The sequence below is a fragment of the Pseudonaja textilis genome, chromosome 2 (genome assembly GCF_049901715.1).
Source record: "Pseudonaja textilis isolate UNSWEBS1 chromosome 2, rPseTex1.2, whole genome shotgun sequence".
NCBI lineage: Eukaryota > Metazoa > Chordata > Lepidosauria > Squamata > Elapidae > Pseudonaja > Pseudonaja textilis.
The window spans coordinates 54,869,388-54,888,603 of record NC_141991.1 but is presented as its reverse complement, the minus strand read 5'-3'; the positions used below and the strand labels follow the sequence as shown (position 1 = coordinate 54,888,603).

Genomic DNA, 19,216 nt, shown 5'->3' with positions numbered 1-19,216 from the left:
CAATTTGTCTCCTTGCAGCAAACAGCAAAGAGCCTGTTTCAGCTTCAGCACAGCCTGATTAGCATAAGCAGCTGATTGTCAGTTGGATCAGCCTCCCAACAATCAGCTATTTCATGCTGCAGGGATCGTTATCGCCTATTGCTGCCTCTGTGTGTCCCACTTTCTGCTTCCGCATCCAGTTTTCAGCCTCCACGCGCCCTGTTTTCAGCCTCCACGCACCCAGTTTTCGGCCCATTCCACCAGCGGGATCAGAATGGGCAGAAAATGGGACATGCGGAGGCCAAAACTGGAATTCCGATCCAACCAACAATCAGCTGCTTGTGTTAATCAGGCTGTGCTGAAGCTGAAATAGGCTGTTTGCTGCAAGGAGGCAAATTGCTGGGAAACAGAGGCCAAAGGGTGCAGGCCGGCGGGTGAATGGGGCTTCGGCAACATTCGCTGTGTAGGATACACAGACATTTCCGCCCCCTTTGGGTGGGTGGAAAAAATGCATCTTATATTCCAAAAAATATGATACATTTGGAAAGAACTAAATCTGGAACATTTGAAGTAGTCCATTCTGGCAGGAAAATTAAAAAGTTGTGAATTGCTTCATTTCACACTTTTAAGGAGTATCTAGCTATTATATTTTAGTGAACACACTCACCAGATTCACTGTGACTACGTATAGCATCCTGAAACAAAAGGGGGAAAAAAATAAGGTCACTCTTGCAATATAACCCCTGTGAAAAACAGAACAGTAGCCAATGTCTCTGAAAGAGACCTGACACAGCAGCTTTGATTTTAGACTTCAAAACATCAGCCAAAACATATATTGAGAAAGGATATTGGCAAATCAAAGCACAAGGAACCCTAACTGCACTTTCAGCAATTATAACATGCTTAGCATTCAAAATGAGGCCCAAGTGATTTATTTGCAGTTTGTACAGGAATATCAAATCCCCATTTTTGTGCACTGCTTAGAGATTATTTTAAGAAGTTGCTTACAAGCAATCCAAAATAAATAAACTGAGAAAAGAAGAACAAATGCATAGGACATTTTTAATATTTCAAATTCATCTTTGCATAAAATGGTTTTTATCCTAGTGTCTAAAGCAGATACCTTGCTGAAAACACAGCAACAAACTGGATCTGTAAAATAAATTCAGATGCCCTCCAGCATAGCACTGCTGCGGCTGAGCTGGTTTCTCTTTCTCTTCCTTAATGTTACTCATGCTAATCTATGAAAACATGCACAGCTATGATCAAACACACATTTGTACTGTTCCTGATTCTGTCCAATACTGTCCAAATCAATATTTGCATAATTGACAAAGATATACATGTCCCACTATGCCAAAGTCAAAACATGGGCAAAAAAAAATGGCTTAAAGGCTTGAAGAAGCTGAACTTGTTTGTTTCTGTGAATTGGCCACAAACCAATCAGAATTTTTTTTGAAAGATAAATGGGTTTGAGAATATAATCCATAAAACAGAAATAGCGGAGGTTCAAATAATTTTCTAATAAAGCTCTGAAAAAATTGAATGGAATCCTGTGTGAGAATTATATAATCTATGAAAAGATTATAAAAAAAGACAATTGGGAACAACTTCAGGTCCTAAGTTTATTTGTTTTCATTCTACTTTTGCAAGGCATAAAACTTGTTTTCCAAATAATCAGCAGAGCTTCTGAAACAGTTCTTGCACATGTGCAAAGGGAAAATAGCATGTGTGCACACAAGGTTCACTAAATGATGACTTAGATCCCTGTAAGACTGAAAGCAACTATTGCACGTTCTTGTAGATTTATGTAGAACACAGGCTGTTTTTCCGACATTTAAAAAAATCAATTCTATTTTCAGCAAGACATAGAACCAAGCTCCCAAATTGCTAATGCTAAAAATAAATGGCTTTATTTCAGCCATTTTGAAATTGTACCATTTCAAGTTTTATACCAAGTCTTACTAATTTGAGAATCACTTACTTTCACTTCAATTATGTATTGTGTGTTCACTTTTAAAAGAAAAAAAATTATACTGAAATCTTACTTTATATAACCTGAACTGTGAATGCAGATTCCCATTCACCTGCTCAGTGAGAGTCTATACTGATTCCTTAATAAACAGATGACTATTTCTGGCTCTATTTTTGTATACGTATTTAACCAGCAATTGAAAAATATAAGAGGATGACATTGAAATGAAAAAGTTCAGGCTAAGTGGCTATGGGATCTTATTCTATAGTGCTATACTGCAATTGAAATTCTAGTAAATAAAAAACAGCCCTGGTTTTTGTATTAGGGTCAAGCAAACATGCCACATCAGTACTTCAATATGAAGTTTCAGTTAATTCACTCTAATCTGGTCAGCTGTTTTAGCAATTTTGTTAAATGAACCAAGCAAAGGCATCCAGATAATACCTACTCTTCCCCTTAAACAGAATCGTCTGCACCAGGACCTGGGAGAAGCATTCAGGCTGTTATTCTAGTTCAAAGCAATGAGAAATAAGAAAAGAACAGAAGGAGTAGTAAAAAAACAGTTTCCAGCTGCTAAAGATGAAAGAAGTATAGAATAGACCTTTTTTGGAGTGGGGAGAGTTAATGTAGTAGCTAAGCATAAGTTACACTAAGAACTGCAAGAATTTTAAAACTGATGCAATCGCCTCACAAAGTTAGCCAAGCTGACCTTCCATAGACTATGAAAGTTCCTGAAAAGGAAGTTCTCAAAATTATCTTCTTTCCCCTCCTCAAAATTGGAGTAAGATTCTGCTAAAAGCCAAACTTGCATGCAAAACGGACCAATGAAAAAGAATTTGAGTATGTTGTGACTAAACAAAACACTTAACCATATAAGAAAAACACCTGAAAAGAACCCAATAGTACAAAATCAAGTAGAATTAAACTAATTAATGACATTTCATTTCTCAACACCCCCCCTATAACTTCATTCAATGAAAAATCAAGAAAAAAAAATCAAAAGTATCATGGACTCCAAGGAAAAATCATGTTCCTCCTTTGTTCATCTCAATACTTTAAGAAGCACTTCATTGCTGGTTTCAGCATTTCTAGATGTGAGAACATAACCTTTTTATCTGTTCCCGAAAAGGCAGATCAATGCAATGTACATGAGTATGACGAAAAACCCACCATATTCATGCAATCAGACATTACAGTACATTCTAACATTGCTATGTCTCTAAAACTGTTAATTTGGTAGCTACTACCTGGGAATGTTTTTTATAGTAAAGGCAAATGATTTTCCCAGAATGAAAATTTGAATAACAATATTATGCAAGAATATCTTCTTAATAAATCTCTCGGTATCTTTCATAAACTCTTCCTATGCATTTTAACATTCACATACTTGAAACTTCACCAATATTAATAATACCTCCCAAAATCTACATTGGCTACATACTACCCTGTTATTTGATATCTGAATTGGGAAAAGAAAATCAATATTATTATTTTTTTTACTTTTTTAGTACAGTAAGTAAAAATTAAATCTAAAATCTTTTGGATCTCAAGCAAACAAACATTTCACAATCTGTTTAATTTTATTCATGGCAGGCCTTATAATAAGGCAGAATGAACAAACTGCTTTACACAAAATAAATTGATTCCAAAATATTAAAATACAATATATTTTCCATTCATTATTATATTTTTATTGTAAGAAGGTGTATTTCCAAATCATTTGTTCAAATGCTATATTGGAAAGAATAATGTAGCAGCCTTTTTATCTTAGAGACCATAAATAGCATTGTTGTTGTGGTCCTGTGGTACAAAGATTGTTCTTTATTCTACTCAATCAGCTACCGTAAAGCACAGCTGTAGTACAGTCATAGTTATAAAGATCAAAACTGGCTCCCTTGTTCATTAGTTAGCAGGGATAATAGCTTTGAAAACTTGATATATTATTAGATTTAACATACATGGCAGCAATAACTTGTTCTTTGGTCCTCTAATAGCATAGACAATTGACAAATTATGTGAGGATGTTACCTGAGAAATGTTTGAGAAAAAGGTTTTTCATAGGCCAGGCACTCAGTGAATGAACAGCATACAACGTAGCTTAATGATTTAGAAAATCAGAAAAAAATACATCTGAATGAAACCCCTTTAAGCGTTATTAAACATACAGTTAGATGTTGTAAAATACCAATTAAATAATAGGGAATAAGAATACCTCAATTATCCGGTTATCCACAGGCATAGTAGTACTGACCATGTGGACATTTGGGGTAGAGGTGGATCTCTGCCTTTGAGAAAGGGAACATTCAGGAGAAGGATTGGTTCCACCGAATGTGAAGACATGAGGTGTAGAATATCTATGCTGAGAACTAAGGAGAGAAAACAAAATTATAGATGCACGTTTTTATATGAAGAACTTAGCATTAACTTGCGAAAATCTATAGAACCTACTTAAAAATAACGCACTTTATAATATAGTTCTCTAGAAATAAAAGGTTATTTTGGAAATGATCACAACTATGTGTTTCCCCCTAATCCACCTTGGTTTTTAACCCCAGAGATTCCCAAAACATTCAGATTAGAAAAACCAATTTTATACAATGGCTTTGAATAAGGACCCTGCCCCTAAACTGAAGATTTATTCTCAACTATGGAGTGCATTACAAAGCAACTCCAGGTAGTCCTCGCCTAACATTCATCCATTCATTCACAATTGCCTTCCCAGTTGCTTCCCCACCATCTTTTCCTGCCTGCCCCTGTGCTCTTCATCCCGGCCACATGTGGAGGAGCACTGTAGCAATGTTCCACATGCCAGTTGTGGAAACTATGAGTGGCGGACAGGGGCCAGGGGCAGTGGTGTGCATTAGGGAGATTGGGCAGGTATGCACTGTGCATCACTACTAGCTGGGGTCCTCTTTCCCAGGACACAAAAAAGGCCCTGGCTCTGGTGGCACGAAAGTAGGGCATCGCTTGTAGTGACACATAGTGTGATGGGTATGGCAGCGGGTGGTGCATTGTGGCAGATAGTTCGGCACAGAAAAGAGCAGAGCTAGGTGGCTGAGGGAAAGTGAAGTGGAAGCACTTACTACTTTAGATTGAGAGGCAAAGGAATTACTTCTTAACTTATGATGACTGTGCAAAACTACTGCTGGGCAGCCTGAAGTGGTAGTGAAGAAATGAATCAATTTGAAGTGTTCTTTCAAAAAAAAAAAATTCATTCACACATTGAATTTTGCCCAGAAATTTATAATACTGCTATCTTGTGAAAAACAGTAACAATGTAATACAATACAACTTAATGGGCCTCTTACTTAAGCGGCATCCGAGACACAGATTCACGTATTCGCCGAGTCATCAAAGGAGGTGCAGAGATACCACTATCACCAACAGTTGAATGTGGAAATAATCTAAAATCAAAGCATCCAAGTAAAAAATTACTGAATCCAAGAGATCTTAACATTTCAACCAGGGCAACTGTGTTGTTGTTTTTTTCAAAAATTAAAGAATTTTTTCAAAAATTAAAGAATTAAAGATGTTTTTTTCAAAAAAAAACAACAACAAATCATCTTAGGCAAAATCATGATCAAGTTATGGTTAAGCAAAGAACAACTTAGCATGATAAACTTAGAATTCTTTTACTGATACAATTTTTTTTCATTTTTTCTTCATAGCATTATATCTTAGGTAAGGGAATAAGGATTGTTATTCTATTTCTCATTTATCTTGAGAACCAGTTTAATTAAAATTATACGTTTGAACAGGTAATACAGACAAAATTAAAGGCCAAGAGGATGTGGCCAGAGGCAAAAAAAAAAGTTCAGTGCTGCAAAATATGTGTGCCATTGGTATGTGGAATGTTACAACCATGAACCAAGGCAAACTTGATGTTATCAGAGCAACAGCAACAAGATTGGACACTGAATTCTGGGAATCAGCACACTGAAACTCACTGGCATGTGACTCCATGCAATCAAATCTTCTATTGCACGGTCCAAATCTATGCTCCAACCACAGGTACAGTGGAAGCAAGCATTCTACGGCAACTTGCAGCACTTTGTCAACACAAAGCCAAAAAGAGATGCCACACTCATTTTAAATGACTGGACTGCTAAAATTGGAAGTAAAACAGTATCTGGAACAATGGGAAAATTTAGCCTCAAACAAAGCAGAGCAATAGGGTTATACCCAAGAAAAATGAACGTTTATACCAATATTTTCATTCCACAGCCCAAAATACTATCAGGCAAACTATAAAACTTCAGCATCTCAGAATAATATCCTATTATGATTATGGAATGAAAATAAATAGGTTTATGGGATTCAATTGATAAAAAGAGATTTCAATAATAGATGGAACATGAACTATCAGATGAACATGCTGGATTGAGAAAAAGCAGGGGAATGATCCAGGATTATATTACTAAAATCTGATGGATAATAAAAAAAGGCAAGAGAATTCCAAAAAAGATGCTTATATTTATTAATTATACAAAGGTTTTTGACTGTGAAGATTGCAACTAATTATAAGTAGCCCTTAAAAACATGGGTGTACCTGTCCAACTCATTTATCTTTTCAAGTATTTTTAAGACAACCAAGAAACTACGGTACAAGCAAAATATGGAGTAAAATAGAGCTGTTTGCTCCTTGAAAGAAAGGTGAAAGAAGTGCAGAGATGTCAAATTGGCCACAAAAGTCCATACAAAGGTACAAACCAAGGCCTTGACTTTCCTAATGGTAAAACACTACCCTGAAAGCTGAACCACCAGAAAGATGGAACAATGAAATATTTCTCTATTATAGTTGCTGGAGAAAATTGTTTAGATTACCTTGGATTACAAGATACACAAATCATTCGGTGCCAGATGAATTAAAACTATATTATTCACTGAGAGGACTAATAATGAAGCAAAAGTTTAAGTACTTTGGACACAAAATGAGAAAGTCATTGGAGGAGACCCTGAGGTCTAGGAGGAAAAAAGACAATTTGGAGGAAAGGTGTCAGGTGTATACATACTGTCACTGATGACATACAGAGGAGCTCAAGAGAACTCAAAGAAACAGTTACTAACAGATAATCATGGTGAAATGATAGCACCAAATTGGAAATGAGTAACTGAAAAAAGGCAAAAGGGGCACGCAAATTAGTTTGGATTCAAACAACTTTGAGGCTTTCCCATTTTGAGTCTAAAATAGTTACTTGGAAACATGATATTTTGGGTTCAAAGAAGGGGGGATTTCTAGTTCCAAATATTATCAAAATGATTGAAACAACACATAATGAATGCAGAACAGCCATTCTGAACTCAAAGCATGTCATTTTGATTTTAAATGCTTTCGCATATTCTTTGCAGAAATGTGTAAGTTAGGGTAATTCTATCAAAAGAATCGTATTAGCTTTAGCAGAATCTTTTTTACAATGTCAGAACGAGTACATTTAGATTCTATACAAGTACCTTGCTTTGCATCTTTGAGCAACAAAACCCACTATAAATTTTGCAGCAGTGTGTGAAATGACAAAGATTCTAAACCAACAGGAGAGACAGCTAATTTTACAAATACTTTTCCCCATTCCTGAAAATACTTGTTGAGACAAGCACCAGAATTAAAAGAAAAGAAAAACAAACACCTGAGTACTTTAAGGAAACTGCACTGGCAACGAACACAGACCAAAGCCTAACTCCTGCTAGGTATACTAAGGACAAACAAAAAGTACAAAAGATGTAGCTAGAGTGCATGATTAAAATAATATGCACGCTGTTAGCGCATATCAAGTCATAGATGGAGGCATTAGATAGGAACTAGGCAAATGAAATGATAATAGCAAACAAAAGTAGTTCAAACTTTCAGAACATTCCCCTGTAACTTTTATATAGTTTAGGAAAGAATCATCAAACAGGCAATTCTTCAATCATTTTTTTTAAAGGAATCAGAGCTCTGCATTATTTCAACAAGTAGAATTACTTCTATACTGGATCCTCAAAAGTCCTTACAAGAGTTGCCGGATATTGTTCCAGTCCACACACATAGTTGGAACTTTTGTGCTGCAGTGCTCATGGAATTTGTAACCGCAGGTTTGACATCGGAATCCATTTAGTAAAAACTTCTGACAGATGTCACAGTAAGCAAGCTTCAGAAATGTTTTCCGTGCCTGGAAAACAATTGTAATTGTTTGTCACTTATGTTGCCAATTACAAAGAGCAAACATCTTTCAATAAATACGTTTTCAAAAACTAACTTTAGTTTATATTTTCAAATTGTTTCATGGGCATTGAGCTTTTATAGCATTCAGCAAATTCTAGCATCATGATCAAATTTTAATAAGCACACAGAAACAAATACATGCTCAAACAGGTTTTTCTCTGTTTGTATATATGATATCATACAGAGAAGAAATTCTCAAATTTTCCTTTAATTCCCCCCCCCCAAAAAAAACAAGTACCTATTGTATTTGCTCACAATTATCTTTTCTTCTCACTATATACCATATCAATTTCAAAGATTCTTTGAAGTTCAACATATCCAAGGGACATAAATTTTAGGAAGGTTAACACATCCTAAATTTACAGATGGATTATTAAAAAAATACTTTGAGTATCTTTATATATCCTAGCCCAATGCATGCATTACTAATTGAAAAAACAAAAGGATCTTGAAATTGTGTGTTCCAATCTTCGTACACTGATGACAAGGGCTTTTATATATGGAGAACTACATATTTCATACAGAGGACTGCATATTCAGCAAAGTTTAGAGTCTTTCTTTACAGCTTTCTCACCAATTTTCAAAAGTTTCAGCAAAAAAGAGCTTGTCCTCTGCTCCCTCCATACTTTCATTTTGTAATTCCTGTACTTGATTAGTGAGAATGTTCTATTAAAATTATTAGGCCAAGATTGGAAGAAGCATTAAGCATAGCAATGATACAGGTGCAAACAGGATCATAACATAAATTAAGAGTATTTTCTGCCTCTTTCCTTATGCAAGAAATAGAAGGTCAGAATATCTTTGACTACTCTATATTTAAGTATATATATACCAGGAGAACCCATTCACAAATTTGCTGCTAAGAACTACAGAGGAGCATAAAGAATGGAAAAATCACTAAACGGTTAAGAAAATTAGTTTGTGGCATTGATATCCAGATCAAAGGAGGAACACTGTAGTTCACCCCTGACTACCTTAGGTATAAAATCCAATCACAACTACACTTTGACCATCTTAATGGACATTTTAAAAGGAGAGGTTTTAAACTGCACTTGGTAATTCTCACTCTTGCAAGGAAAAAAAATGTCCAATGCAAGCAGGGAAAAAAACTGCAGAAAAGAAAAAGACAATATACTACAAAACTAGTGAACAAAACTGTTTGTTTTATATCATTATCGGAAAGAACAGAAAACTCAACGATAGTACAGTTTTCTGATTTACATGTTTATTTTATGACAAGACAAAATAAAGGGTAAGGTCTGTATAGAAATCTAGCAGCACTGCTTTCCATAAAGCATTTCCAGTTCTTCTATACATACAAAAGATCAACATACGAAGTTATGTGTTGTGAGTGGAACATGATCAAGGAAGTCAACTTGTAATTCTTCTCCAATCAAGGATGCAGCATCCGTACTCCAATCCAATCGTGCTTTTTTACTGTAAAAACAAATAAAACCACTTAAATATCTGCAAGTATTCACTTTCCAAAGATGTTAGAATTATGGGGGGAGGGGAGAATTATTTGGAAACCTCATTTATTTCAGATAAATGTTAGTTAGAACTACCTTAAGATACACATGATAATGTATTTTACTTTCTGGGCTGAAGTATACAAAAATTGCAAGCAATAAGACTTGGTATTATACTTGTTCGTGGAAGCCAAGGGTGGCACCTGATAAAACGTATGAAACATCACCATACAAATACCATCATTTTGTAATTAGGTCAGCCATCAGTATAGTACACAAGCACATAATTCTACACTTCTGTGTTGATGTCATTGTATCTGTTGTTATTTTGGCATCATCACTAACTTTGTTAAACATGGTGCAACAGCATCTATCCATGTGAACCTGAAATTATCTGGAATTTACACATTCAGGAGAAGAAAGGAAACTGACATCATCACCCATGATTTGGGTCTAATGTGGCCTTCAGTATAAGCCTTAGAAAGACTGAAGTTATCCTCCCCAGCAGCTTGGTATAGAATTATTTGAACTTGTCCTATAAAAAGTAGAGGAATATCTAAAGCAGGAGTGTCAAATTCAAGACCTGCAGGCCGAATCCAGTCTGCTTAGGACTGGCCCGAGGGCTGCCCTGGAAAAAGTGAAGGACTGGCCCACAGTGCCTCTGCTAGCAAAAAATGGAGCTCGGGAGGACCACATGTGGCCCTCCTGAGCTCTGTTTTCAACTGCAATGAACTCCTGCAGCCCTCTGCCAATGAAAATGGAGTTCGGAGGGGGCGCATTTTCACTGGCAGAAAGCTGCAGGATACCGTCGCAGCTGAAAATGGATGTCAAGCTAGCCACGCCCATCCTGGCTACACCCCCCCACCCTGAAGTCAAACACAACCCTGATGCGGCCCTCAATGAATTCGAGTTTGACACCCCAATCTAAAGCAAGAATCATAGCTGATTTGTGTAAAACAAAAAAAAAGGTCCTGTCTTAAGAGAAGAATCTGCAGCTCCTATATGAAATAAAATATACTAAATATTATCATAAATAATCTCATGGGAAGAAATTATTTATATTCAACTTAATTCCAATTCTTACCCTTTGTGTTCATTAAGCAATCGAAACACAGCACAGCATTCTGGCTGCAGACCTCTAACTTTGAGTGCTTTCATAAGACAGTCATGAAGAGTCATTCCATTACGTACATTTACCTGTTAAGCACAAAAATAAAGTGTTTCTATTTCCAAAAATATAAATTATTTAGCTTCTTAATCTTCATATTTCAATTATAGAGCAATTGTTCTTAAACTCTAGAAGAAACAATTTGTTAGACAATAGCCAGATGCCTTAAATGCTAGTAAACTGAACTGAAAATTTATCTCCTTACTATTGTCAATTATTTTCTTTCTTTCTTTCTTTCTTTCTTTCTTTCTTTCTTTCTTTCTTTCTTTCTTTCTTTCTTTCTTTCTTTCTTTCTTTCTTTCTTTCTTTCTTTCTTTCTTTCTTTTTTGGCATCTATCCCTGTAACTCTGTATATTTTTACCTTGGAAAAACTAAATGCAAAATGCATTAAAGGTATTGACTTCTGACCATAATTGGGACCAGAATTTCTATGGCTAAGCAAGGCAGTTTTTATGTGAGTTTTGCCTGATTTTACAGCTGTTTTTGTCATGGTTAAAGTAATCATTGCAGTCATTAAGTGAATCCATTTCCCCCAATGATTTTGCTTATCAGAAGCAGGGAAGATCGTAAATGGCAATTACATGACCCTGGAACACTGAAACTATTGTATATTCATGTTGGTTGCCAAACATCCAAATTTTGATTATGTGACCATGGGGATGCTACAATGGTTCTAAGTGTGAACACCAGTCAAAAGTCACTTTTTGGTCACTAAAATAATGCTTGCAAGTTGAGGGCTACCTGTAATTACAATATAGCTGCAACTCTGGACGAGATTTACTTTTCAAGAGAGAGACACATACTGTCCATTATGTTTGTTTGGGGTTAGTTGCATTGGTACTATGGCTGCATTCATTGATTGTTCTTGGATCTAATTATTTTTGCAGGATGGAACCAGGAGGAAATGGAGGAAGAAACTGAACAGAGATAGAACGTCAGCAATAAAGCATTATTTGATCTGGAGATAGGGTCAGTGCAGCCAGACTTTGCAGAGCTGTAGTAACTATAAGGATTACTTGCACCTGGATATTGATGAGTCCAACTTATTTTAATCTCTTAAGAAATTCCTGTCACACAAAGCGATCATCTTATTTGAAGACTGGTTTATCAACCTCACCTAGCCCCCGAGATACAGATCTTATGACATCTGCCTCAGTTCCATTATATCTGGATTACTGCAGTATACTCTACCAACACCAACTTCAAACGATACTTGAAAACTACAACTGAGTCAAAATGTAGCAGCCCAATTGTTAACACATACTGCACTTGAGAATGTAGGACTGATCTCCTGATATAGCTACTGTTTTTTTCAATGTGTTTCCAGGCTTCAATTCATGCTGCTACAAATCATACAAATCTCCAAAACCCTAAATGGATTATCATGAATACATCTAAAAGAACTTCTTTTTTAATCTGAATTCAATGCCTATGAAAACTGTATTTGAAGGCCTTTAGTTTATTTTGATGGATTGTTTGTTGATGTTTCTCGCAGAATGCACCTGAATTCTGGAATTACATTCACTTGGAAATGATCTCATTTCCTCACTAAAATCCTAAAAGTTGAGAAAATCTTCAGTTGTAGGAAGATGAACTTTCTGAAATAGTGATACACACACACACACACAGAGAGAGAGAGAGAGAGAGAGAGAGAGAGAGAGAGAGAGAGACTGATTTAACCCCTTGTTCTCTTGTTGCTTATTAGAGTTGTTATTGCATTGGAATTTATTCTGCTCTTTTGGGGCATTCAGCATCCATTTAGACAGTTAAAGCACCAAGAGATTGTATTATGGACATTTAGTGGCAAAATATAAATAAAAATTCAGGGTGTGACTTTTGTGTTAAGAACTAGGACAGTAATCATAGAGGATTGGGAACATAAGCCCTCTATAAATTTTAAAAAAAACCTCACAATCCCATGTAAAAAGTTCCAAAACTAGAGAAAATGGATTAAAATCTCATTGTGACAACGAATTGTTGAAATTCTGGAAATCCAATTTTAGGCAAAACACACGTGAGGATACAAGCAAAGGGCCTATGTCAGTGAAACTTAAATTTCCTAAACCACTGAAAAACAGGTGAAACATGCTGGCCATTCTCTTCTAAATATCACTATGGTTTCCTGAAGCCACACAGATGAATGAGTTTCCACCCCACATCAAGGACAGAACTAAACCTAAGAAGAAATTTCCTAAACAATTAATCAGTGGAATGAATGGCTTGCCTTCAGAAGTTGTGGCTGCTCCTCACTTGGGCTAACATTTATCTAAAAAGGCATAGGTGTTTGCTGCTTGAGCAGGGGGTTGGATAACAAGAGCTCCAAGATCCTTCCAACTATGTTATTCTGCTATTTTGAACGAATACTTTAAATTTATGCATATTGTTGCAAACTGCCTAAAACTGTATATATAGAATAGCCAAAACACACATCCTGTGAATTAATATTGTTGGCCTGGTTTCCTATCAAATTCACAATTTTAAATTCTGATTGAGAGGAAACCTTTTCTGATTTCTGATTGAGAGATAATTCTTAATCTTGATAAGCAATTATGCAGCTGATTACAGTAATCAAGGAAAAAGAAAAATAGACATGATCATTTTTGCTTTTCTTTAAAACTCACAGTAGACAGCCCAGTAGCTTTATACCTACCGGTATATTGGGCTTCTTTACAGTACATAATCTACCTCAAATTTAACCTAAGGTTAAATTCTATAACAAACAGAGAAGGGCTGGAGAATACCATCAGTTGCATATTTGGCAAAATAGAAACAAACAAAAAAGAAAGTAGGATAACAGAGAAGGAAGCAAGAATGCTATTCACAGATAAGAAACACTTTTTAAGATAATTTTTATGGGTAAAATTATGATTCTGTCTAAGCTTACCATTACTATGCGTCCAGAAGTTTGCCAGACATTTAACAAAAGAATCCATTTTGGATTCTAATTTGCCTGAGCTTATGTAATTTTTGCTGCTGATGTTTAATGATGTATATTCATGATGTGGGTTCAAGTCTGAAATTCTTTTGAGGTTCAACACAGTAGACGCTTTCAAGCCAAGACCAAAACACAAGAAACCATCTAATGTCTAGAAAGGATGCATTAACAGGACCTACTCCTAAGAGCAGGTATACATGTATTCAGAGAAATTACATTAGTCTCACTGCTCTCTCCAAAGTTATGTGTGTGTATATATTGAATAAACATGTTGAACAAAATGTCAGTGTGTCAATTCTGGATTCTTCCACATTTAAACATTTTTAGACTACTAGGCTACTGGAATGTTTATGAACTAGTAGGGAAAAAACAGTGAATCTTTATTTTGTCCAAAACAAGAAACAGACTCACCACTGTGCGTTGCTTATTAGGCAAAAAAACACGAATAGTATTACTTGTCTTGGAGGAATCTAAAAGTTTCCCATCATCAGATGCTCTGCGCTGATAACCGAATTGTTCAACAATGGTAGGTGAAATACAGCTGGATCCATTGAAGACAGAATCCTTTAATCCAATTCCATCCGGAAGAGTCTTCCAAGCTCCGTGAACTTGGTCCATTGAAGCAGCTTTAAGCAACCAAACCTTTAAAAGAAAGACAAGTCAGCTCACGAGCATGCTGAAACCAGTTTCTTATTATTTTGTTATATAAGTATCTGCAACACCAATGCATGGTAAAAGATTTATAATTCAGGTATTAAATATAAGAAAACTACATCAACAACCGATTTTGCTTTAGTGGACAAACACAGATACATGACCATATTTCTGGAGCAGCACACTATATAACCACCAATAAGACCAACTGTTTACAGGTAATCTGTGATGACCCAGGGCATGGCACAAAAGCAACAAAGTCACAAAAGTAGGTAAAGTCCCTTTAATACCTCCAACTTGACCCCCAATGTCCAGTTATCATCGGCTGGAGAAAAAACTCTCTCAAGAACAGTTTTAAAGGGAAGAAATTCCCTCGGAACCCAAAGTACATAAAACTTATAAATAAAAACCAACACAAACCACACTGCAGCAATTAACGAAACAGGGCAGGATAAGGAATTGCAGACTTCAAAAGATAATGAAACACACACAGTTGGGAGGACGCCAGAACTCAGATAAGACTTGACAAGCCAAAATAATTCACGCTTTGCTTCCAGCAAGGTGCTTTCTACAAACACCCTTTTTAAATCCTGTTTTCCCCAGCTGCAGCTAATGAAGAGAATCAGGCCCCTTTTCTCCCCCATAAACCACATAACTCATGTTGCTCCCTTCTCTGTTCCTGCCTGCGTGCCCTAGGATGAAGAGGGAGTGGGCCTGGTTCTTCCTCTGAATGCCCAGCCAGACTGTGCCCTTCCCCAGTTTCTTCCATAGCCACCGGAGCCACACTCCCACTCCCTGTCAGCTGTTCGACCTTCCCTCTGAATCAGATTCCGACAGGGGCTTTATTTATGACCCCAATTGAGACCAAGCAAGGCAGTTGTTAAATGAGTCACACCCAATTTTACATTTTTTTGCCATGATTGATAAGCCAATAACTGTAGTTGTTAAGTGAATCACGCTGGTCTTTAAGTGAATCCGGCTTCTCCCATTGATTTTCCTGGTTGGAAGTTAGTTAGGAAGATCATTAATAGTGATCATGTGAATCCTGAATGCTGCAACTGTATATAGTATATACTATAATAACCTTTCTTTAAAATAATCGCTGATCAAGAGCCTCATTTAAATATTGTACTAAGCCATAATGTGTCTTATTGCATAGACCAGGCTATTATTCATATTATTCATATTTATATTATTTATACGTAAAAATGTTAATGATTTTGTATGGTGTGGCAACTCAGCTACTAGTGCCTCTGTTCTCTTTTTCCAATACAATTTATCAGGAATACATTTCAGACATTTTTAGAGGGAAAATACACCATACATGTAGCCATGCCTAATCAATTATACAGACTACTTTATTTCAGTTCTAATAACAAAACATATTTGCTTCCTAACAACTTCTTTAAAAGGTAGTAGCTCTGTCTTCATGCTGGAGGGATTTTTTTTTCATCAGCCTATACAGAATATTATATACCAATATAATATTTAACAGACATAGACAAGATTGCATTATTACCATAAGAGACTAGAGAGCAAGTATACTTTAACTTATCACTACCAATCAAAATTGATCTTGAAATTTAACATTCCCCATTTGATCTAGGAACAAAATCCTGAACTGAAACACTCTTCTTTTATATTAGATTACTATTAGTATTACAAATATACGCAGTTTAAAATTATCTATTCAGGTACTGAATATTATTTCAGTTTCTATCATTGTAGTGTGGTCTTCATTAACAAAAAAACAGTTTAATTTGCTACCAAATCTTCAACAATTAGAATTCTGCATACAAATTAGAGAGAACAAATAGTCTGAATGGTGAAAAAAGAAAACCCATTCCACCCATTCCATTTTTATTTACATCACCTATTTTGTATTATTTTTGTAATGTACACCAAAAACTGATATTTCACCTTGTTAAAGTCAGAAGTGTTTGTCATTTTCAGAGAATACTATCCATAAGACACATGTACTCTGGCACTTCCAGCCCAATATGACTCACTTAAATTTTTATGGGAATGAATAAATTCATCCAGTCTAACTTTCTATCACATTTTTTGCCACTAGGAGGGAGAAAGGAACCATGCTTTGACAACTTCCACAAAGAGCAGATGAGAAAAATGGAAACACCAGTCTTTGGGGTCCCCTCCATGACCTCTGGTCTAAGTATTGAATAGCAAAGAATGGCAAAAAAAAAAAAGCTTCACCTAGAATTGCGATTGTTGCACAGGAAAATAGTATAGAATATGTATTGAGACAGGAAATTTTCCAGAGTTATATTTCTCTGTGGAAAAAAATCCATATTAAAAGATATACTATTTTACAATATTAGTATTCTAATAAACATTTTTGAGGTGAATCATGCATACAGACATCCCATATTGGCAATGGATATAGGAATGTGGCTTTTGGGTTCTAATGGTGGAATAACAGCTGTCAACTTTTGTGTATTTTTCTTGACATTTAAGCAATGTAAGAATCTTAGTACCATACTCTTACTATACCTTACATTATATTGGGGGGAAAACTAAACATTTGAATAGGTTTTAAAACCATTTAAAATGGGCATGATTATTAAAGAAAAATGTAAATAATTAGATGGCATGCAAAATACAGACCTATACATTATAATAAAATAGTTAATCCTTCAGGTGCCACAAGACTCTCTTAATACTGTTTCGTTGTTGTTATTATTTGGTTTTGGGGTTTTGCTGTAGAAGTCTATCCCTTGTTACACTATATGTTCAATAATTACAACTAACGTATTGTGGTTTATAAATCACAATGTATAGCTAGCACAATGAATGAATCCAACCAACTATAATTTATTCAACAATGCTGCATTATTATACAATAATGGGATTTTTCTAGAATATTTTGAATCTATTTTTCAGAAAGTGTTAAACGCAATTCATTTAGGTTCAAACATAGCATTCTTCAGTTCAAGACTATGGGTAAATATGTGAAAGCCTTTTTAGATTTATGTTACGAAGTGTTAGTAACCATGATCACATGTAATTTGAATTTTGTTTCAGCATGTTCTCATGGGTTTAACCATTCTTTTCTGCATGTTCTGCAACAATTCTGCATTTTTTTAAAAATTTAACAGAGTATAAGATTTAGAGGAAAATAGATCCCAGAAGCCTACAAAATTCATGCCATTAATAGTAGATAATTAAATATTTATCTCTGGTGAAGTGCTTCTGAAATGTATGCAGAAGTTATTCACATATTACATTAAATAAGCACCCTAATTCATACATTTGTAGCGATACCAATATCAACATTTTATAGGTCAATAATGATGACATCAATAACAGTTCATTGAACTCCCAGTTCAGGTGAGTACTCTTATCAAATGTGGCAAAAGAGGTGAAACATTATCAACCCTCAAATGCTGATGTTTGTTGTTCACCACAGCATAATCAAACAACCTGCAACTTACACTTGATATTCCTTGTCTATGCTATTTGTTTAAAAATTGATAACTCACCTTTTATCTACAAAATCAAGCAAGCTCTGTCCAAATATCTTCACAACAAATCTATGAAGTAGTTTAGACTGAGAGACAGCAAGTGACACCAGTGATTTTCATGACTATAGATATTTGATGTAAAGCTTTCTAGTCTTAGCTCAGTTTTTTTAACAGAGAAAATTTAACATGTTAGAGGCTTATCATTGGATTTTGTAGTTAAGATGGCACACTGCCTATTCACTACTGTGAGAATCTCAGGTTCAAAAAGTACTATCATTGACCTGACATTTGTGGACAGGCTATTTATTCAGGTGTGTTTACTGAAAGGAATTATTTTTGCCAACTCATGTACATTTTCCTGTGCCTTTCTCATACCAAACATTACCTTTGAAAACAGATGTTCCAAGTATTTACAGGACATTAGAAAATATCACTAGCCTTCCTTAAGAAGTTCAACAAGGAAATGCCTAACATCAATAAATTTATGATTTTTGGAAAGTACTACAAATCTTCAAAAGATACCTGAAAAGTACACGATTTGGCAAAAATAATTCCTTTCAGTAAACACAGTCTAATGTACTGTATAGTGTAGGGCCTTTATATTTCCTTGTACCAAAAACAGACGTACCATATATAGAAGTCTGAAATAATCACTGCACAGAAACAATATTAAGCAGAAATTAATACATCATCAATATTTTATTTCCAATAAGAGTTTAGTTATTTCCGATTTTTTTTATATATCAGATATAAAATTCATACGAAACTTCCATAAAAAACCCAACATTATTTCAATGAAAGGAAAATATATTTCCTCTAATGAAGGCAGGATAAAAATCTAATAAACAGATAATATATATTCTCATTTATAAAAATACAGTTACCAAGCAACAAATATGAGGCAAAGAATTTTTAAAAAAGTAAATTTAATCCCTACATTCTGCTCTGTGTGCCTGTGAAAAATAACTTTATACCAATCCTACTAAGATGACAAATTTCTACACCAGTGAGATTTTAATGTACTGCCATCAATATTCCTATCAAGTAGAAATAAATAAATAAATCTGTTGCTCCTAAAGTATTTGTCATTCTAATCAAAATAAGTCATGTCCTTCTGTACTTTCTTGTTGATAATTCATATTATTACTTATTCTACATGATATATCACCAACTATGGCAAATCAAAATAATACATCCATCAAACTGCTTTAAGAATACCTGATTGTATTAGTAGCAAGAACTGAGGATGTTGTGCTGAACTTGTACTACGTATAAATATTGCATAGCATGTAACCACCACCAAATTATCAGCATAATCTCAAATTATGCTAGGCACAAAATACACCATTTATATA

The 19,216-nt window shown here is 35.1% G+C and overlaps 1 protein-coding gene across 14 annotated transcripts in view; it reads right to left on the bottom strand.

Annotated features, from left to right (window-relative positions):
- Window positions 1-19,216, bottom strand: part of RAF1 (Raf-1 proto-oncogene, serine/threonine kinase) — a 100,294-nt gene that overhangs the window by 14,510 nt on the left and 66,568 nt on the right. For 7 of the 14 annotated variants that reach the window (XM_087923937.1, XM_026724222.2, XM_026724200.2 and 4 more), the window contains 7 exons: window positions 14,137-14,367; window positions 10,707-10,819; window positions 9,488-9,590; window positions 7,943-8,100; window positions 5,263-5,358; window positions 4,167-4,320; window positions 647-674 (listed from right to left, as the gene is read on the bottom strand). In XM_087923937.1, the coding sequence (XP_087780063.1) occupies window positions 647-674; window positions 4,167-4,320; window positions 5,263-5,358; window positions 7,943-8,100; window positions 9,488-9,590; window positions 10,707-10,819; window positions 14,137-14,343 (859 nt within the window). In that variant the 5' untranslated portion in view covers window positions 14,344-14,367. Of the gene's footprint in view, window positions 1-646; window positions 675-2,402; window positions 2,463-4,166; window positions 4,321-5,262; window positions 5,359-7,942; window positions 8,101-9,487; window positions 9,591-10,706; window positions 10,820-14,136; window positions 14,368-16,593; window positions 16,671-19,216 lie in introns of all 14 variants that reach the window. The other 7 variants (XM_087923933.1, XM_087923930.1, XM_087923928.1 and 4 more) reach the window with 3 other exon arrangements.